This window comes from Acartia tonsa, chromosome 11 (genome assembly GCF_053477335.1).
Source record: "Acartia tonsa isolate MP-2025a chromosome 11, ASM5347733v1, whole genome shotgun sequence".
NCBI lineage: Eukaryota > Metazoa > Arthropoda > Copepoda > Calanoida > Acartiidae > Acartia > Acartia tonsa.
The window spans coordinates 23,978,624-23,997,881 of NC_137270.1; the positions used below are offsets into that span (position 1 = coordinate 23,978,624).

Sequence of the window (19,258 nt, forward strand, 5' to 3'; positions counted from 1 at the left end):
AAATGTCGGCTGAACAGGGTAAACGAAAGTTCTATGATCTGCCAGCTCAGCCAATATTTCATCCAGAATCAGCTCCAAGTGAGGACAGATTACTGGAACAGAAAACAGAACTTGCACAATATATTAATCAGAATATTATAGGTGGGTTTTTAAAATACTTTGTAAAAATGGATATAGAATATACGTGGATATTATGCTAGGAAACCCACTCATGTTGCTATCACAACATGTTGTCTCAAATTCTCCAATCAATATGAATTCACGCAACCTCCCCTTAGTTGCGTTAGAAGTGAGATAGTTAGGTGTATAACACCAACACATCCCTTGAACGTGGAGCCCAGGTTGGAGCCAAGGTGACAATACAAAAGTGTCTCGTCATAGTCTAAAAATTTTAGGCCCACACTCTAAGAAAATTTGGCTAATCAATCAATCAATGTTCAGGAAGAGATGCCACATTTCTGAGTCCATATGGAAGAAGGAAAACAGTTTATTGTGACTACACTGCTTCCGGCAAAGCTTTGGAGTTCATTGAAGATTATATAAGAGAGGTAATTGTTTCTTTTGTTGCATTGCTTATTGGTATGATGGGATATGCAGTAGATCTTAAAGAATTAACTAGTAATTTTCTAGTATGGCTTCAAAACTGATTAGAACCGGTTTGCAGCCATACTGGAAAATTATGAATAGCATTGTATAACAGTCAATTTTGCACGAATATCAAAATAAAACTTGTAAGATTAATATCAGTTTTATTAGCCCAGGCCTTCGGCCCCTCGTGCTCCGCGGTAATCAAATCAATAAATATTATTGTTATGTGATCATTGTCCACATATTACAACTAATCATTTTTATCTACAGAAGGGATAATTCTGTTTATCATTAATTTATTGCCCAATGTCTTATCCCTTACAACCCCTGATTTTATATTTTTCCTTTCAAACTGATGGTAACAGAAATTTATATAATTTTCAATTAAATTCTTATCTAAAACTAATCATTTGTTTAAAATCAAACTTCTGATTTTATTTTTTATTTGTAGTTCATTTTCTTTATGTAAATTACTTCATATGATATTTATCTTTTCTTTATAGGAGGTATTACCCCTGTATGGTAACACTCACACAACAACCTCTGTGACATCCCTGCAGACAACCTTGTTCAGACATGAAGCTAGAGATGTTATCAGGTAAGAAGAAATGGACGATCACATCAATAGTAGGCTAAGTAGCAATTCAATATTGGCTGGTTTCCCTCAAAGTGACAGAAACAACCCTCTTCCCCCATCCCCACTCCTTGTTTTGAGATAAATTGAACATTATGGGGGGGGGGGAGAATATTTTTCTGATGTTGATATGTCAGGATATGTTAGGTTAGGTTATATTGGGTACAATGTAGCCCCGCAGTTTAATGTTATTTTATTCTAGTTATATCTTTTCTTATCCCCAAATTATGATTAGGTACAATTTTCCTTGTTCCAAACTCATTTGACCTTTTACAAGTTCAATCTTTTGTAGAAATGGAGTAAATGCTGGTGAAAGAGATTGTGTAATCTTCACAGGATCTGGATGTACAGGGGCTGTTAATAAACTTGTTAATGCCCTTGGCAACCTCCAGGTATAGTTGTGTCATCTTCACAGGATCTGGATGTACAGGAGCTGTTAATAAACTTGTTAATGCCCTTGGCAACCTCCAGGTATAGTTGTGTCATCTTTACAGGATCTGGATGTACAGGAGCTGTTAATAAACTTGTTAATGCCCTTGGCAACCTCCAGGTATCTTCACTGGGTTTGGATGTACAGGAGCTGTTAATAAAGTTTTTCTAGGGGCGATTTGTCTTTTGAGGGTGGTGGTACCCTCCACCGAAATAATAAAAACTTTTCCCGGTCCAAGAAGAAGCTACATTTTAAAGGAGAACCATTTCGAATCACGGGTTATTAAGATCCTTCAGAGCACACAGACAGACAGACAGACTCCCTGTTATCCCTATTTATCAAAATCTAATATCTGTTTCTTGTCTTCAAGTAAAAGCTAAAATCTTGACATCTTAAATGTATTGTTCTTATTTCTGTTTTAGGATGCGGTAGTATTTATAAGTGCCCATGAACATCATTCAAACATTCTTCCATTTAAAGAAGCTGGCGCCTCTATAGTTACTATTAGTAAGTTTAATTTCATACAATTTAGTAGTGCAGCTACTCTGCTGCAGGCAGGGTTTCGGATCCGCATTGATTGTATGCGGATCCGGATCCTCAAAATTTGGTCAGTGCGGATCCGGATCCTTGACAATAAGAATAAAATCACCAAATTTTTCAAAAAAATTTTATTCTTTAATTCGAAGTCAAAAATACTTTTAATTTTCAAGTCTGAACCTAAACCTTAAAGATTGGCTCTTATCAAGAGAATGTCTGAGATTTTATATAAATTTAGGTAGATTTTTCCATTTTTTCCGCATCCGGATCAAAAACCCTGGCTGCAGGTGTGTTATGTTTGAACGTCCGTTTGTCAATTGGATGAATAAAACTTTCTGTTTGTTGGTGGATTTGAAAACTTTTTATGAAATGTCTAAAATTTATAAATACTTAATCTTTTTTTTAGTCTATACCTACTGTGTTAATATATCAAATTGTTCAAAATTCGCGCACTTTAAAAAATCCTCTAACTTTTAGAAAGCACTTTGTCTGGATGTTTGGACACACAAGACCTGGAAACAAAATTAAAGACCTATCAGGACAAACAAATGATTGGTGCCTTCAGTATTTGCTCAAATGTTACAGGTAAGTGATTCAGGGAGGGAGGGGACATTGAGTTGTTTATTACACTAGTCCGCAATGTTTTTGATAACATTTTCTTGTTCGTTGGCTAAACAACTTTGAGGACTCTATTAAATTTGATTGGTTGGATCATTAGGTGTAGTGTCAAGATGTTTCAACAACTAAATGCAATCTACAAAAGATTTAATTTTGTATCATCTTTTTGGATGTAAATCACATTATCGGCCGATGTCTTATCCCTTTAGTTCCCTGCTGAAGTGATGTAAATACAATGTAGGAAGGGGGTGAACATTGTAGTAGGATTCTCTTAATCAATGCGTGAAGGATAATTAAAAGTGGTAAAATCAAACTAAATGTGAAATTTGAATTTTTTCAAATTTATCTTTGTTTACTTACCTATTGATTTTGTGTTTTCATTATTTAACATGATTTTTACATTATTAGATTAACTGTTTTTTAAGTATTCAGCAAAGTCAATCGTCACATTTTTATTTCGTGTTTAGGTATTTTGGAAGACGACCTTAACATAACAGCCCTGTTACATAAGCATGGCGCACTTTCCTTCTGGGATTATGCATCGGGAGCCCCGTATGTTAATATTGATGTTAATCCTAAGGTAAGGTTGCACAAGGTTGATGCGATGGAGATATACAGTTATTTAACCCTTTTTTATTGGTTTACTCTAATCGATAAATAACTATAAAATCCCTTTTTATTGAAATATATGCTCTAGGTTCCAGAAGATACAGCAGGATTATGCTACAAGGATGCAGTTTATTTCTCCATGCACAAGTTTGTTGGCGGCTGTCAGACCCCAGGAGTTCTGATTGCTAAGAAATATCTTTTCAGGTCATTTTTATATTTCTTGATATCATACATTTATTATCATAGATGGGCAATCAGACGCACTTAAATGTTCAACTTAAAAAGGAATTTCTGTTTATATTTAGTCCCATATCATTCAAACTATTCAACCATTCATAGCTGACTTATATTAAGCCAATAAAATAAAAAAAATAACTGACCTTTTCTTACCAAAATGTCACTTTATAATGAATAGGTAAAATGGTAGGATTGCTTCTACTTTTATGTTAAAAATAATATCTGTCTGTCTTATGCAACTTGTAATTAATAAACTTATCCTTAGGAAGGAACAGGTTGCACTGAATCTACAACCTTTCTTCCTCAGTATTCACCAGCTTCAAAAGGCAGAATTGCTGTTGAGCAATGCTTTAAATTTTATATATGAACCCAGGGGTGTATAATAAAAAAATAAAAAAAATATGTGGTGTGGGGGAAAAATGTAAAAATTAAGAGAACTGATAACATTTTTTTTTCAACTTTTCTCCCCTCCTTGGTGAAAGAGTTCTGAAATTATTTTACCATTTTTTCCCTTTGCTTGCTAGAAAATACTAGGAGGGAAAAAATATAAAAATTGTAGCAGGGAAAAAAATGAATCTAATACAGAATATACACCCCTGTATGAACCTGAAAATAAGTTTTATTTTAGGAATACTGTTCCCAATGGTCCAGGAGGAGGAACTGTATTCTTTGTATCTGAAAACCATGTCAGATATTTAAAGGTTAGTTATTTTCAATCAGTAAGAAATTTGTTATCATTATGTCTGTATGTTCGTTTGTTTATGTGTGTATGTACCGATAATGTTCTGCTTTACAGTGAAGCTTCTCATGGTTTATAACTATATTGGTGGATGGTACCTCAACACTCCCAATAGAAATCGCTCCAGAAAAAAAAACTAGTTTTTTCTTTAAAGTACAGTGTCCTACTACCCTTATTCATTAATAGCCCCTAAAAAGACGTTATTTCTTTTTCAGTGCGTGACAATTATTATAAATAAAGAATACCTTTTACTACCTACCAATTTATTTTTCCTCCAAAAACTTTAGTTCAATATGAGAAGATTTAATATTTACAATTTCAGGAAATAGAAATGAGAGAGGAAGGTGGGACCCCCCAAATTGTGGAGAGTATTAGAGCTGGATTAGTTATGAAGTTAAAACTTGATGCTAGCCCTCAATTTATCATGGCAAGGTAAACTTTAACTTTTTTAGTTATTTAAGAAGATTAACAGACATTATGGAATTTTATTAATCACTTATGTAAGCTTATAGTTTTAATTTCCCTTTGAAGAAAAAGGCATAAGGTTTTCAGTTCTTTGAAAAAAATTGTATTAATTTCGGGTTATTTCTATGTCCCTTGGAAACTCCAAACTAGAGACCTCCAAAAAGATTGTCTTTGTGTCCGTCACATTTTGGGGTGTTACAATGTTCTCTTCTTCGACCCGAAATAATGAAACAGATTTCTATGTTTATTGTTTGTATACTTATGACTGGTTTTTTTTCTTCAAAAAGGCATTAGATTTAATAAAATCTAATATTGCTAAACTTTTGATGTTAGATAATTTGCAATACAATGCTTCTCCCTTCTAGTTTAGTATTCATTGTCTGAGTTATTTAAGTCTATAAATGCTTGTAAAAGTATAAAACAGCAGGAAATTGTGTCAAATGCGTTTCTAAAGTCAAGGCTACAATAAATAAATACTACTTATTGTTAAGTACATATGCAAAAATACAATATAGCTACGTAGTTTCTATAGTTATATATAAAAAATTAATTTATTTATTAACTTCAAAGTCAAACGCCGTTTACAACCAAACAAAAATTAATCAAATTATGTTATTGACTGATGTTCCTAATACCTGTTTGTAGAAATTTTAGCCTTTTAGGGTAATGTAATAAACACTTTAAATTTTCCCTAAATTAGAATTCGTAGATGACACATAATCAGTAATAGCACTTGGAATTAAACTAACTAATTGAAATTTGAATTTTATTTTAGAGAGCATGAGATTCATAGCCGTGCATTGGAGAAATGGAAGGATTGTCCCAATCTTATAATTGTTGGTCCAAAAACAGGTAAATTCAATTAGAGATGAATAGTCCTGTATCTGATTCCTGATACCTTGTGGAGTTGGACCCCTCCCCTTGTTATTTAATTTAAAAAGCAAAAGTAAAAAAGATTTTTTTGTTGGTTTGGAGTTGACCAGTGCACATTTATAATTTTATTTTTAAAAGAAAGATTAAAATAAGTTTTTAGGGGTTGTTTTTTTTCCTGGGGGCGATTTATTTTGGTAGAGTTGTGGTACCCTTCCCCAAAATAGTTATAAACTTTCCCAGGACCTATTACAAGTTACATATTGGAGGAGAACTATATTGGTTCAGAGTTTAGCGAGATCCTTGGATACAGAGATCCTGTTACATTATTTAAAAGGATTTTAATGAATTATTTTTTGCTCGTTTTTTTTTCATTATAATATACTTATGGCCGTTTAATTTCTGCTAAATTATTTAGAATGTAGCCTGCCCATAGTATCCTTTCTGATCAGGCACCCAGAGACTGGCCTTTACCTTCATTTTAATTATGTTGTCGCGCTTCTCAATGATTTATTTGGTATACAGGTAAGGATTTTGTTCTAAAATGGTGAATTTTTTTTGACTAATTAGAGAATTTTTTGCCAGTATAATAGAATATTTTTTTTGGTTTTAGCAGCAAAGCTACTTAATAACTCACTTTTTCTGTTTATAACGTTATGGAACTTATTTTCTCAGCTGATAATCAAGTTAGACGGCAGATTTTTGTATTAATTTATTCTTGATTTAAACATCTGCAATTTATTATACCATATTTCTTATATCAGTTAAAAATATACTGTAAGTGTAGGAAGCAGAATTTAACTGCAAAGGCACAGGTTTTCATGTAAACTAATTCTTGTTAATTGATTGTTTAGGTTCGAGGTGGATGTCTGTGTGCAGGTCCTTACATGCAGTCAATTCTGGGGCTTTCCAGTGAACTCACTGATCAATATGAAAATATACTGTTAGAGGATTCCAGGTAAACTATGAATCTGATCATTCAAACAAGGATGACACCATACATAAGTATGCATCTGAGTCCTAACTTCAGAGAATCATGGCTACAACAACAACAACAACCATACATAAGTAGCAAAGAACAAAAATCATGGAATGAAATAACACCTTTATAAACTGGTCTATCATTTAAAGATACCTAGTTAGGTTAAAGTAAAAGTTTCAAATACTTATTTATCACCAAGCTTAGGTGTTATCTCCACACAAAGATCGTGCATTCAAAGGAGTTGTTATCTGATTTTTAATGTACCACGGGTATGTCTATAGAGTCCAGAGTCTATCCTTTTGTTGACGAGTTGCATGGATTTTTTAAATAGGTATTGGTCATGCACTAAAACTTAAATTGTACATCAAGAAAAGGCAATTTAGTGATTAATTAACCTTGTTCTGATATAAAACTACACAAGTCTAACTTGGCATAGCTAGAGAAGTTTTAGAAAAAGATAAATTGTTTTCCATTGTATGTATAATAGTAAAGTAAAGTATTTTTGTAGTGCTTCAGCAATAGATTTTTGTAAATATTTAAAGTATTTTTATGTCCTATTTAGGTTAGATAGAGTTGGTCTGCGAAGGGGTCATGAGGAGCACTCGCAATGGGAAGTTCTTAGACCTGGAGTCACAAGACTTAACCTGGCCTGGTTTTCATCTGATGAGGAATCATAGAATAATTACAATTAAAAGTATATAATTTGCTTGATATTCTGTTAAATTAATGGATATTTGTACATTTTAGTACCGCTTTATGGTTGCTGAATTCTAAGGGGGCTGGTAAATTGGCCACTTTTTGCAAGCAACACAAAGGAACTCAACCTGATAAAGAGATACATAGCATAGTGACGATGCCATGCAATTGCATTAATATACTGTAATCTAAAAACTATGAATAATGACGGCGTGACTGTCGCTGCCGCCGAAAACCGTCATATCTGGTTAAATCTGTTTAAGAAATTACAGTAGGTGCCTTTGTTCCCTTGTTTTGGTTTCAAAAATGGTGCATCCACCCCCATCCCTTTTTTTACGGCTGCTTGATAATCTTTTTATTAGTAGCCTCTGGGCTCTGAATAAAATAGAAGTGTAAAGACTATAGATTAAATGAGAAATATGTATACAAATCTGTTTTAATCTGCTTACTTCGTTTTAAACCTCTTGTCAAATATAAAGCATATATTATCTTCTTGTTTCATATATTCTGTTGATTAGGAAATAGACTTTGTAATCTCCGCTGTTAGTTTAGTGTCCCAACATGGATGGAAACTTTTACCTGCCTACAGGTATCAAGCAGGGATATTAAGGGATAAGAGAATGGTCGATAAATTAATGCACATCCCGAATGATAATACACAAAATTACTCTTTATGTAGATTCCAATTAGTAAGTGAAACGTTTGAACACTCAACTTAATTAACCAACAAAACAAAATTCAAATAAAAGAACCAAAAGTTGTTAGGCCAACGATTAAGAAAACGTTATTTTTATTATTGGGGACAAGTGTAATAAACAGCCCAATGTCCCCTCCCTCTCTTTGTATCATGTGTTATCTAGTATTCTAAAATATGTTTATTAAAGTTTATTTAGAGCTTATCTATACCAGTTTTTATCCCTATAATTTTTGTCCTTTACAATTTTCAATACTAGCGGCTACGCCCCTAGAGGCCTCTAGTGGCCCTTTAAATGTTTTTGTTTGTTAAAGTTTACGATAATTCTTTATGTTACGGATACCTCTTAATGTTACGTTGAAGTCTCCTAGATTTTAAGAAAATTTTCAATTTTTTTGTCATTTCTTTTGGGAGGGTGGTAGTACCCTTCCCCAAAATAGTTAAAAACCTTCCCAGGACATATGAGAATCTACCCTGTTAAGGAGCGGTTAGCGAGATCCTTCGGTACAGACACACAGACAGACAAACATCCTGTTACTTTAGTATAAGGATTATTACAAATACATAAAAGTAACAGGATCTCTGTATGTAGCTTATGATCTCTATATCTATCCTGGGAAGGTTTATAACTATTTTGAGGGACCTATTAGTTTTCTCTTTTTTTAAACTAAAGTTTAAAGTGGATTGTTGACTAACTCCCCCCCCCCCCACTCTTCAAGTTTCCCTATAGTCCCCTATGGGCGCAGTATTACAAAATAGAAGTAACCTGTTTTTCTGTATTTGGATTTTTAAAAAAACTTCAGGTTCAACAATGAAACAGGTGACTGGTACCACTCTGGAAATACTAAATTTAAAGACCGAAGATGGCTGGGTCACGTGACCTTCAAGAATGGGAAGATGGAGCTGCTGGGCGGTCAACCTTACCAGGACGTGGGAACAACTCCAGAATCATATGATCAAGTTTTAACCTTAGCTAAAGAAGCTTTTGAGGCATAGAAAACTGTAAAATGATGATGAAATTGTAATAGCCACTAGTACCAATATTTTTTAGTCACTGTTAATTTCTCCATTTTCTAAGTATTGTTACTTTATTTGCGCATTTTTTCTTCATTTGTAAATAGGGCTCGGCAGCCGTGCATAAGAATCAAATTTAAACCTACTTTTGTGCAAAAAATAAAATTATTATAAAGGGGATTGTCTGTTTAGAAACAGGTTTAGACATCCAGCTGAGTGAAAGTTTTAGTATGACGAATTTAATGAGGCTTACACACGGCTGCCGAGCCCTTAAAGAAAGGGTACACCGACAAACGTCCTACTGCGACAAACGTTCTAATGCGACAAACTTTCTAATACGACAAATTTTCTAATGCGACAAACTTTCTAATACGACAAATTTTCTAATGCGACAACCGTTCTAATGCGACATCTTTTAAGTAAAACCTCCTAAAAAATTTTAATTTTCAAATATTCCAAAAATTAGGTATGTATTTACAGTGAAAAAATGTAATATATTGGCGATTAAAACACACAGGGACGAAATTCAAAACCGAAATTTCTTTCTTGAATAACTTTGTCCACAGGGTGAAATTTCAAATCCGTCCGACAGTTTTCCCAAAGTCTGTGTTGGCTGCCCAACGACTTGGTTTCGAACCCTTACAACGTTGCATTAAAAAATCGACCCTTACCTCAAGTTTTAAATAGACGATTATTATAAAGCCAAGATTTTCTATGATAAGTGTCTGTATGTTCGTTCGTACGTCACAGTTAGCTCTTTTTGTTAATTTAGGCATGTTAGAATTTACATAGCGATTTTAAACTAGATGATTATTTCTGTAACAATTAGAAAGCATAGTAACTCTATAGTTAAAATGTAAGCATGTCCTGAAACAGAATACTGTATTTTACAATTATGTTTATGCTTTTAAATTAATATTCTGATTATTTAGTGTTCATGTTCTTTTGTTCTACCTTTCCGTTGTCATCCTTGTTTTTACTTATGTTCGATGAATTTTCCTGAATGATTTAATAACTACAAATTATTTAGTTTTCTATTACAAATACAGGCTGCCAAACATTCAGCTGTGAGAGAAAAAGTACCAGATCAGCTGCAAATATTTAATGAGGCAGCTAGACGGCTGCGCTGGTTTGTTACACCGTCAGAAGCCAGAATGTGTTTAATTGAACCGGAGAAGGTTGACAAAATTACACCCCCGTTTGTACCTCTTATGTATGAAAAGGATAGCAGGCAGATTTCTGGCTCTTTGATAGGTATAGAGATTATTTTCATTTGAAAGGATAAGATATTATACATTTACCTATAATTTCCAATTAGGTTTGTATCCCAGTATATACAAGCGTATGCGCCCCTAGAACCCCCTCCCCCTTTTTTATTTCAGTTTTAAAAAGAAAAAAAGGAAGGTAAATACTTTTTTGGGGAGGATAATATTTTTGTAGTACCCTCCCCGCAAATAGTTTTAACTTTCCTGTAACCTGTGAGAAATCTACATTGTAAAGGAGAACCACATCGGTTCATCGGTTAGCGAGATCCTGTTACCTTAATATAAGGATGTACTGTACATTTTTATATATAGTGACTTGAAAATTTCTGGTACCAAAATTAATTAGAGGTTTTATAGAGTTATAGAAAATAGTACATCTAAAAAACTCTAAAAAATAATCTCCTAGGAGGCATAGGCAGCTTATCTTCAAATTCCAGCCTGAACAAAATCTTAAATAACAGTTCCCCATTTGTTTTTGAAAATTGGCTACCAAAAACTCAATCCAAAGTTAATGACAGCAAAAAAGCCAAGGCAGAAACGAAAAATCCTCCAATAACAAATGGTATTCACGAGAAAGAAGTAGTTAAAAATGTAACAGAGGAACTTAACGACAAATGCTTGATAGATGATTCTGAATCTAATCCTTGTTCTGATGGTTCCTGTGTCCTTCCAGGTTGGGATATATTTGATTTTTTTACTGAATCTAAAGAAGATAAAGTATAGAATAGAATCCAGGTAGACGATTCTGCCTGGCTAGCCTGAAATAAAATTGGAACTTTTGAAAGTTTTAAAAGTCATTCTGGCTTTCAGTAAAATTGCATGATTTCAGAAATTATCGATATATATTATTAAAATTACCTAGTGTCTTTTTTAATAATTTACTGAAAGCCAGACCGACTGGCATTCGTCTATTCATAATTTTGGTTGCTAACAGGCTTCAGGAACACCACTTATTGGTCAGTTCGTTCATCCAGTAGCAGGGCAGGGGTAAAGTTGGATGGATGGGGTCGATATTTTTGCAAGCAACAAGTTTCACTTTATTACAGTACATGATAATCAGATCCAAGCAATAATAAATCCATTGTCTTAACCTTGTATCTATCACTATTCAAGGTGGAAAACGTGAAACAGAAATGCCGCAGCTAAAACCCAACACAGCAAAATGGAAGTCACCGCCCAAGGAAATATTCAAGCTGTTCCTGGAGGCTGTCACCGAGTTTGAAATGATCCAAGATGGCGACAAAGTATTGGTTGGAGTGTCGGGCGGCAAAGATTCTTTGTCTCTGTTGCATACACTTAAACAATATACATATTATGCAAAGAAGAGTGGCGTTAACTTTACTATAGGCAAGGATTATGTTAAATAGGCAAAACTCATGACTATATGTGGATTTTTATTAGTTCAAGTACTACTAATAACGTATGCCAAAATATATAATTTTTGAAATATTGTTTGATTGCAGTTGTTTAGGGATATAAAGGTAAAAAACTATGGCTGATAAATTGATTCCCAATTATGATACACAAAATTACCCCTTCTATACATTACTTTAAGTGGTTAAAACTTTTTGACATGTAACTTATTGAACCAACAAATTAAAATTCTAAAAAAGTCACCAAAGTTGTTATGTAAACGAACAAGAAAACGTTATTATAAAACTTTGGGGACTAGTGTAAACACCCCAATGTCCCCTTCCTGACTGCATTATTTAGAGACAAAATTAGCATGTTAAACTGATACTTTATGCATATATATGGAGCAAAGCAATTTTAGAGAGGGAGGGGACTTCGGGCTGTCTATTTCATTATTCGCCAATATTTTATAATAATATTTTATTTTTCGTTGGTTTACTAATTTTTGGGGACTTTTATAGTGTTTTGATTGGTAGGTGCATTAAGTTGATTGTCCAGACGTTTCAACCACTTATTGTAATCTGCGGAAGTGGTAATTTTGTGTATCAACATTGGGGATTGCCTTATCCCTTTAGATCCTTGAATTAAATGCCTATTTACTTATCCTCCAATCTTGTGGCGCAGGCGCAGTAACTGTGGACCCTATGAGCAGTGCCTATGATCCTAGACCTCTAATACCATACATGCAACAGCTAGGAATGTTTATACGTTACGTTAATGAAGTTAAATAATATAGGAATATAAAAGCTGTACTTACCCCCTCCGATGAAAAATGCAACGTCTTTGGTTCTAAGATTTGCCTTCTTACAGTCGAGTTTTTAAACTTTTTTTATGTTTGAAAATAAATTCAGCATTACACCATCCCTAGATCAAGGTACAACTTTTCTAAACTTGAAAATTCGATCGGGTCAGAAGTTTTAGAAAGTTTAAGCTTCAGAAAAAAACCTTACTTCTTTATATAATTGGATATATGATGGGACAAATACCTCCTGTTTCGTATTTTTATCATGTGAGACTATTAGTGTAACTTCATAATTGGGTTTACAGTATAAACAAATATTTGCCAGGTATTGAATATTTATACGAGGAGCAGGACATCATGAGTCAAGCCTTGAAAATCGACGCCTCATCCATTTGTGCCTTCTGCTCGAGGATGAAGCGGGGCCGACTGTACGCAGCCGCCAGGAGACACGGCTACAATGTGCTGGCACTGGGACAACATCTAGATGATATTTCAGAAAGCTTTCTTATGTCAATATTCCACAATGGAAGGTTGAGAACTATGAAGGAAATGATAACTATTTATATAAATCGGCTCAAAAGGGCAAAAGCCATAAATTAATGATTATGAGGACATTTTTCCGTTTTAGAAGCGAAGGTACTTTATAATTATGTTTTTCCTATGTGGGGAAATGTGATTTTCTTAGCTTTTTGGTGTTGATTCCTTGTAACGATGAGCATCCCTTATAAAATTGTCTTGTTCACTCGGTCATGCTTCTAAAGACATAAACACTTTTTTTTCTCAAAAGATCTTCTGACTTTTATGCTTTATCATAAAATTTCTCTCTCTATGTATTTTTTCATGGCAAATGAACTTACTTTTTCCGTTTGACCATTCAAGATTTTTGTGCTTCGCCACTTAAAGATATTTTCATCCTTGTTCTATTGTAATGACAAAACTTTAAACTAATTTCGATCTCGATTTAAAGAAAACTTAATCTTAATTTTGAAATACTTTATGTGAAAATCCTCTTCCTTTTTAGCTACCTCTGGAATAGTATTTATATCTATAATACAAAGTAGAATGATGTCTGTCTGTCTGTCCGTCAGTCCAAGTTTCCCTTAAGATCTCAGTAACTACTGAACCGATTGGATTGGATTGGGAATATACCTTCTGGTCCTGTGGTGGTTTTAGGCAATTTTCTTTAGGGGTGGGACACCTCCAAACCCCTCATAAAAATCCCCCAACCCAATTTTTTTTTTTTTTAATTTTTTCGCATATGTTTTGGGAATTCGCCATTTATTCGCGAAAATTGGTACCCATTCGCAATTTTTTCAGCTGGGTAGGTAATAGAAGATGTAATGATTCCCATACTCGCATAATTTTTTTTAAGTACGTACATATTTTTTGTTAGGCTAGGGGCGAAGCCGCTAGTACATTATAAACAACATGTCACGCAAACCAAAAGAAAAGAACGCCATACAATTTTCTCTTGAAAACATAATTCACATGTTTAATAATATAGTTATCTATTTTGAAGGCGTCTTATACAAACTCCGAGGGTGATATCAGAATAATCCGTCCATTTGTGTACGTTAGAGAAAATGCGTTGCGGCATTTCGCTGAGACAGAAAAATTGCCAATTATTGCAGAAAATTGTCCGGCCTGCTTTGAGGTAAAATAATCATTTTTCCAGTATGGCTTCGAAACCGATTAATATCCGGTGGATAAGAACCGGTTTTCTTCTTGTCCATTATATCTAGCATCGTATTATATCAAGTTTCCTACTAATATTAAAATACAAATTATTACCGGTTTTGGTAGTCCGTGCCTTTGGCCCTTAAGGGATAGCAAAACTGGTATCAATCTTATATTATTATAGATTATTTCGCTTGTTGGCTATACCCTTTTCAAAGAAGATAAAGTACAGAATTGAAAACCTCAATTTTTTCTTGGAAAATTGAAGAAAAGTCGCGCTTGCCGCTTGAGCAATTAAAAACTTATAACTAACTTGAATTGTACAATTTTTCCAGTTTGGACAAAGCTTAAATAATACTTTTTAAAAGAAAAAATAGCAAAAATGCCAATATCATAATTTTTGTCAAAATATTTCTTAGTAATTTTTTACTAAATTCACATTTACATCCAATTTTGTATATGGTTTTGCACATAATATAAAGTTTTAATCCATTGTGAGTGGCCGAATGCCAGTCGTTCTGGATTTTTAAATATAATAAAATTTCTAAATTTCTAAAATAGGCATTTATTTTAATAATACAGGGTGGGGCAAATAAGACCGGACAAACTTCAAACGGCCATAGCGCCAAAACTACTTGACCAATCAGGACGTTTGACCACACTATAAAAAGCTTAGGTACTGACCTTTTAGCACAAAATAATCTTTGGACGAAAATGGACGTGTACAACGAGCTGGCCGCGCATTTGTTCAACCAGGCAGATTCAAAATGCGCCGGTGGTTTAATCTGGATTCTTGACTAGGGCCCACTAAATCTGACCTCAGCCCATCTGAAGGTGAGGTAGAGTTATGCAACTTGCTGGGGATACTGTTAGATACATAAGTAAGACACTAGAAAAGACTAAAGCTCTCTATCTGAAATGGATTGGCCGTAGTATTCCAGCAAAGTGAAACGGGGCAGATTTTGAGATGTAAAAAATGTCAAAAACCTTGAAAATTCGTGAAAATTTCTCGGTTCTTGACTTCAGGGACCCATATTGAACTTTAAAACTCATTTTAGACTATGGGTTGCGCTCACAACCCTAGCTGAAACTTCATGCCATTTCTAAAAAGGTAAAGAACGTCGTTCTAGCTCGTCTGTGGTCCAAACAAGAGCCTCCGTGTATAAGGGTAGCTTGAAAGTTTGGGGAATTTGGATCCTGTGGTTACTCACGTTCCTAAGGAAATGTGGCCTCCCAGCAGCCCGATCTTAATTCATGGACTTTTGGGCCTGGGGCTACTTTGAAGCATGCACCAATTGACGTGCCAATATCACAAAGACCTCCCTCATTGCCACTATCAAGGAGAACTACGCCAGCTTGGACAGGTACATTTTGACCTGGACCTGCCGGCGGTTGAGGAGGCGGGTAGAGGCGGTGATTAAGGCTGGCGGCGATTTTATTGAATAATCTAATAGTCATATACCTATTTTGCTTGCCAGTTTTTAAAATTCAATAAAATCTTAAAAATTGACGATTTTATGTTCATTTGTTTAGAAGTTAGAATTTGTCCGGTCTTATTTGCCCCACCCTGTATATATGGATAATTTCTGAAATCATGCGATTTTACTAAAAGCCAGAATAACTTTTTCAGGCTAGCCAGGCAGAATCTTCTACCTGGTTTCTATTCTATTCTATCTGCTTTGACCTTATTCTTGACTTCAGGCACCCAAAGAAAGACAAAGAGTGAAGCAGTTATTGGCTCAACAAGAACTTTTATTTCCAAGGTAATAATATTGAGTTTTAAATTAAAAAAAGACAGTTAAGTACAGCCCATTCAAATCTAAAATTAATTTTTTTGAAAGTCAGAATTTAGAAATAGCACAAAAATGAAGTCATTCCATTTAATCAATTATAAGCTCTATTCTTTTAAATATAGTATTTGGTAATGAACTAAAAAATACCTCATAGAAAAAGTACATAATTCCGCCATGTTATTGTTTAGCCTTAAAATAAGGGAGAATTTTATAGGTTTTACAAACAGTTGACCGCTTGGTTTCATTACCGGATCTATCTCCCACCTCTCTTTATTTCTTCCCCCAATTCAAATAGTAAATTAAAATAAAGGGGAAGAGGTGGATTCTTTTTAAAAAATTAGGGTCACTTAGTGATGCAAAATTATTTTTGTGAAAAATTCTCCAAAATCGCATAAAAATTCTATTAAAATTGAATAAAATCAAAATAGGGTTATTAACATCAGATTTTGTCTAATTTTTGTAGATTTTTATGTGATTTTGGAGGATTTTTCACAAAGTGACCCTAATTTTTTTAAAGAATCCACCTCTGCACTGGTTGAATACCTGATCATTTTATTATTTTTTTTACAGTATTTGTAGCTTTTTATGTATCGTAGACTTTACTGGAACCTGAAAACCGCGCTGTACCCTGTAATGAAAGTAAACAAGACTGGCCTAGAAAGCTTGATATTTGGAAAACCCGCACAGCATTTATCAGCTGACTTGACCGTGCATTTATCAGCTGACTCGAAGGACAAAGTGAATGGCGATAATACAGAACAAGAGTTTGATATTGATGAAGATTTTTAAAGCTAAGGATAGGGCAATGTACGATTAATTAATTTTTCTCATATTCGTATGTTTGATTAATAGATTGGGGAAAAAAAGGTTGTAGAATTAATTAGCCTCCATGTCCCCATCCTTTCTCTTAAAAAAAAAGATTTTTAAAATACATATGAGATATGATAAAATTATAAACTTTTGAGGTAAAGCAACTTGCCTTCTAAAGGGGGGGGGGGGGGTTAATGCAACCATCTCGTAATCAATGATTAAATGGCACTTAGAATTCGAACTTCGATCTGAAATTTTGCATGAATAATCCTTGGTAGGTCTATTTCCCTAAATCGAACAAAAAGTTGGAAAAGTAACGGCTCAGCCGTTTTGCCACTTTTGGGCAAATTAGTCACGAAACCTATCTCCACATAATACTTTTTGTCGCTCAAAAACCTTATCAAACGGTTCTAGCCGGTAGCTGTTGGTACTAGAAATTTAAAAATGGTTATTGCTATCATATAACATGAATTAAATAAAAAAATATGTTTTAAAACGTTGATTCCTATGTAATTAATTATTCCTATATAGGCAAAAAACGGCTAAACGGCTGAGCCGCCAGCCATTACTTTTTCAACTTTTTGTTCGATTTAGGGAAAATAGACCTACCAAGGATTACTCATGCAAAATTTCAGATCGAAATTCGAATTCTAAGTGCCATTTAATCATTGATTACGAGATGGTTGCATTACCCCCCCCCCCCCTTTTCTATATGGGAGTTTTAATAAAGATTTTTTTATGTATTTATTATAGTTTTGCTGTTTATACAATGACATATATTATTTATGCATTTCGTTTTTTTAATAAATTTTTTTTGCAGAAATTGTTTTTTAAACTAATGTAATATCATAGAATATCTTAAAATGCTTGTTAAACAAATTGTAGATATCCTCCGAAATAGTTTTAAAAATCTTTTCAGGGCCATTAGAGAAAACACTAGAGGGAGAACGGTTAACTAACTGTATCCCCCCATCGCAACCGTATTGTGCAATGTGCAACCTTCCTATTGAGTCATTGAAAATCAACCAATAATGGTGTCGCTTATATCAACACAGCCAAGGAGCAGAAAATAATTTAGAAGGAGACGAAAGAGGTAGAAAAATGAAGAGGGGTAGTTGTCTGTGTAGAAGGTCCTTACACTATCGGTCCAGTGGTTACCGAGATTTTTCCTTACAGACACACAGACAAACGTTCTGTCTCTTTTTCCATAAGGATTATCTTCTTATTTTTTTAATTAGATTGGCTGCTTATAGTGACTTACTTAATATCCTTAATCAAGTAATTGTGATAGATATTGCATATATTTATTGAATTTAATTCAGCATGTTCATCGGTTTTACAATATCTTCGGAGAAAAGTATTTTTAACATCCACAAAAGCGTAGGACGGAAGGACAAACGAACATTTACACTAGTAGACAGAGTGTCATTACTTAATAAGCAAAATATAAATGTTAAGTCTAAACAAAATGGTAAGTAAATTTGTTGCAAAACTACTTAAATCAGGATTACTTTTTAAGGACATACTTACATTTTTAGGACTTGATCATAGATCAAATTAGATTATTTGATTAGATTCGGATTGTTAAATTTTATGACTTTTGTAGCACTTACTAAGAGAGAGGTAGGTTGTGCTGAAATTCCGTAAAGGTGTGAGTTTTAAGGCTTAAAAATAGAAGGTGAATGATAATATTAACTAAATATGTGTAATGTGTATTTCTTATTGAAAAGAACTAAGTACCTATAGACAATATAAAAAAATTTTAAAAGTTAACGATACCTGAAAATGGTTTTAAAAAACTGAAAATTTCACCGAAAGCTTTGCTAATGTCAAACAGACAAAAATTAAGATAATAGTCCCTTTAGGGGCTATTCATCGTATTTGGAAAATGGCTTTTGATACGTTATTTTAGGTTAGGTTAGGTTAGGTTATATTGGGTTAGGTGATTGCCCTGCAGGGTTAGGCAATTGGCCTCGAAGAAATAGGAGAAAATCTACTGTGAAAATACAAAGAATCACCCCTTAAGGTGCGTTGCCACAAAAGGGACTATACCCAAAATTAATTTTTAACATATAATACATAGAATTACCATGGACAATTAAATAATGTTTTAGAAATTAATATTTTTTAAAGAATCTGAATCCGTCCCAAAAATTCGGTGGATAGTTAAGACCAATACCAAGTATTAGTACATAATGAAGTACCTGGAAATCATAATATAAAAGATAAAACAAATAATGAAAATTTTAATCTTTATTTATACAAAAGAACATAAGAATTAGACATAAAAATTGAATTAAGTAAATAAAACCAAAAAAATATATTGCAATGATATAATTGAAAGTTAACTAATTTTGAATATATTTTGCATAAAACTTCTGGCTTCATATTCTTTCTTCTTTGTTATCAGTAATTGTGTTTCTTCCAGGTTTACCTAAAACATAT

The 19,258-nt window shown here is 33.6% G+C and overlaps 1 protein-coding gene across 3 annotated transcripts; it reads left to right on the forward strand.

Moving 5' to 3' along the window:
* The first annotated feature begins 2 nt into the window (after positions 1-2).
* On the forward strand, positions 3-17,636 carry LOC145332489 (uncharacterized). Of its 3 annotated transcripts, none has more exons than XR_013884187.1 (25): positions 3-141; positions 442-548; positions 1,092-1,186; positions 1,515-1,614; positions 2,075-2,159; positions 2,667-2,774; positions 3,275-3,387; positions 3,505-3,620; positions 4,282-4,354; positions 4,715-4,824; positions 5,633-5,709; positions 6,146-6,252; positions 6,582-6,685; positions 7,272-7,375; positions 7,922-7,994; positions 8,903-9,089; positions 10,163-10,367; positions 10,785-11,051; positions 11,492-11,725; positions 12,416-12,485; positions 12,857-13,074; positions 14,048-14,187; positions 15,912-15,973; positions 16,600-16,968; positions 17,493-17,636. XR_013884187.1 is itself a non-coding variant. In XM_080177490.1 (24 exons), the coding sequence occupies exons 1-24, from the start codon at positions 3-5 to the stop codon at positions 16,790-16,792; spliced, it is 3,087 nt and encodes a 1,028-aa protein (XP_080033616.1). In that variant the 3' UTR covers positions 16,793-17,452. The 3 variants fall into 3 exon arrangements, 1 of the variants encoding a protein (XP_080033616.1); XR_013884188.1 differs by having other exon boundaries at positions 17,544-17,636; XM_080177490.1 differs by lacking the exon at positions 17,493-17,636 and having other exon boundaries at positions 16,600-17,452.
* Positions 17,637-19,258: the final 1,622 nt, after the last annotated feature.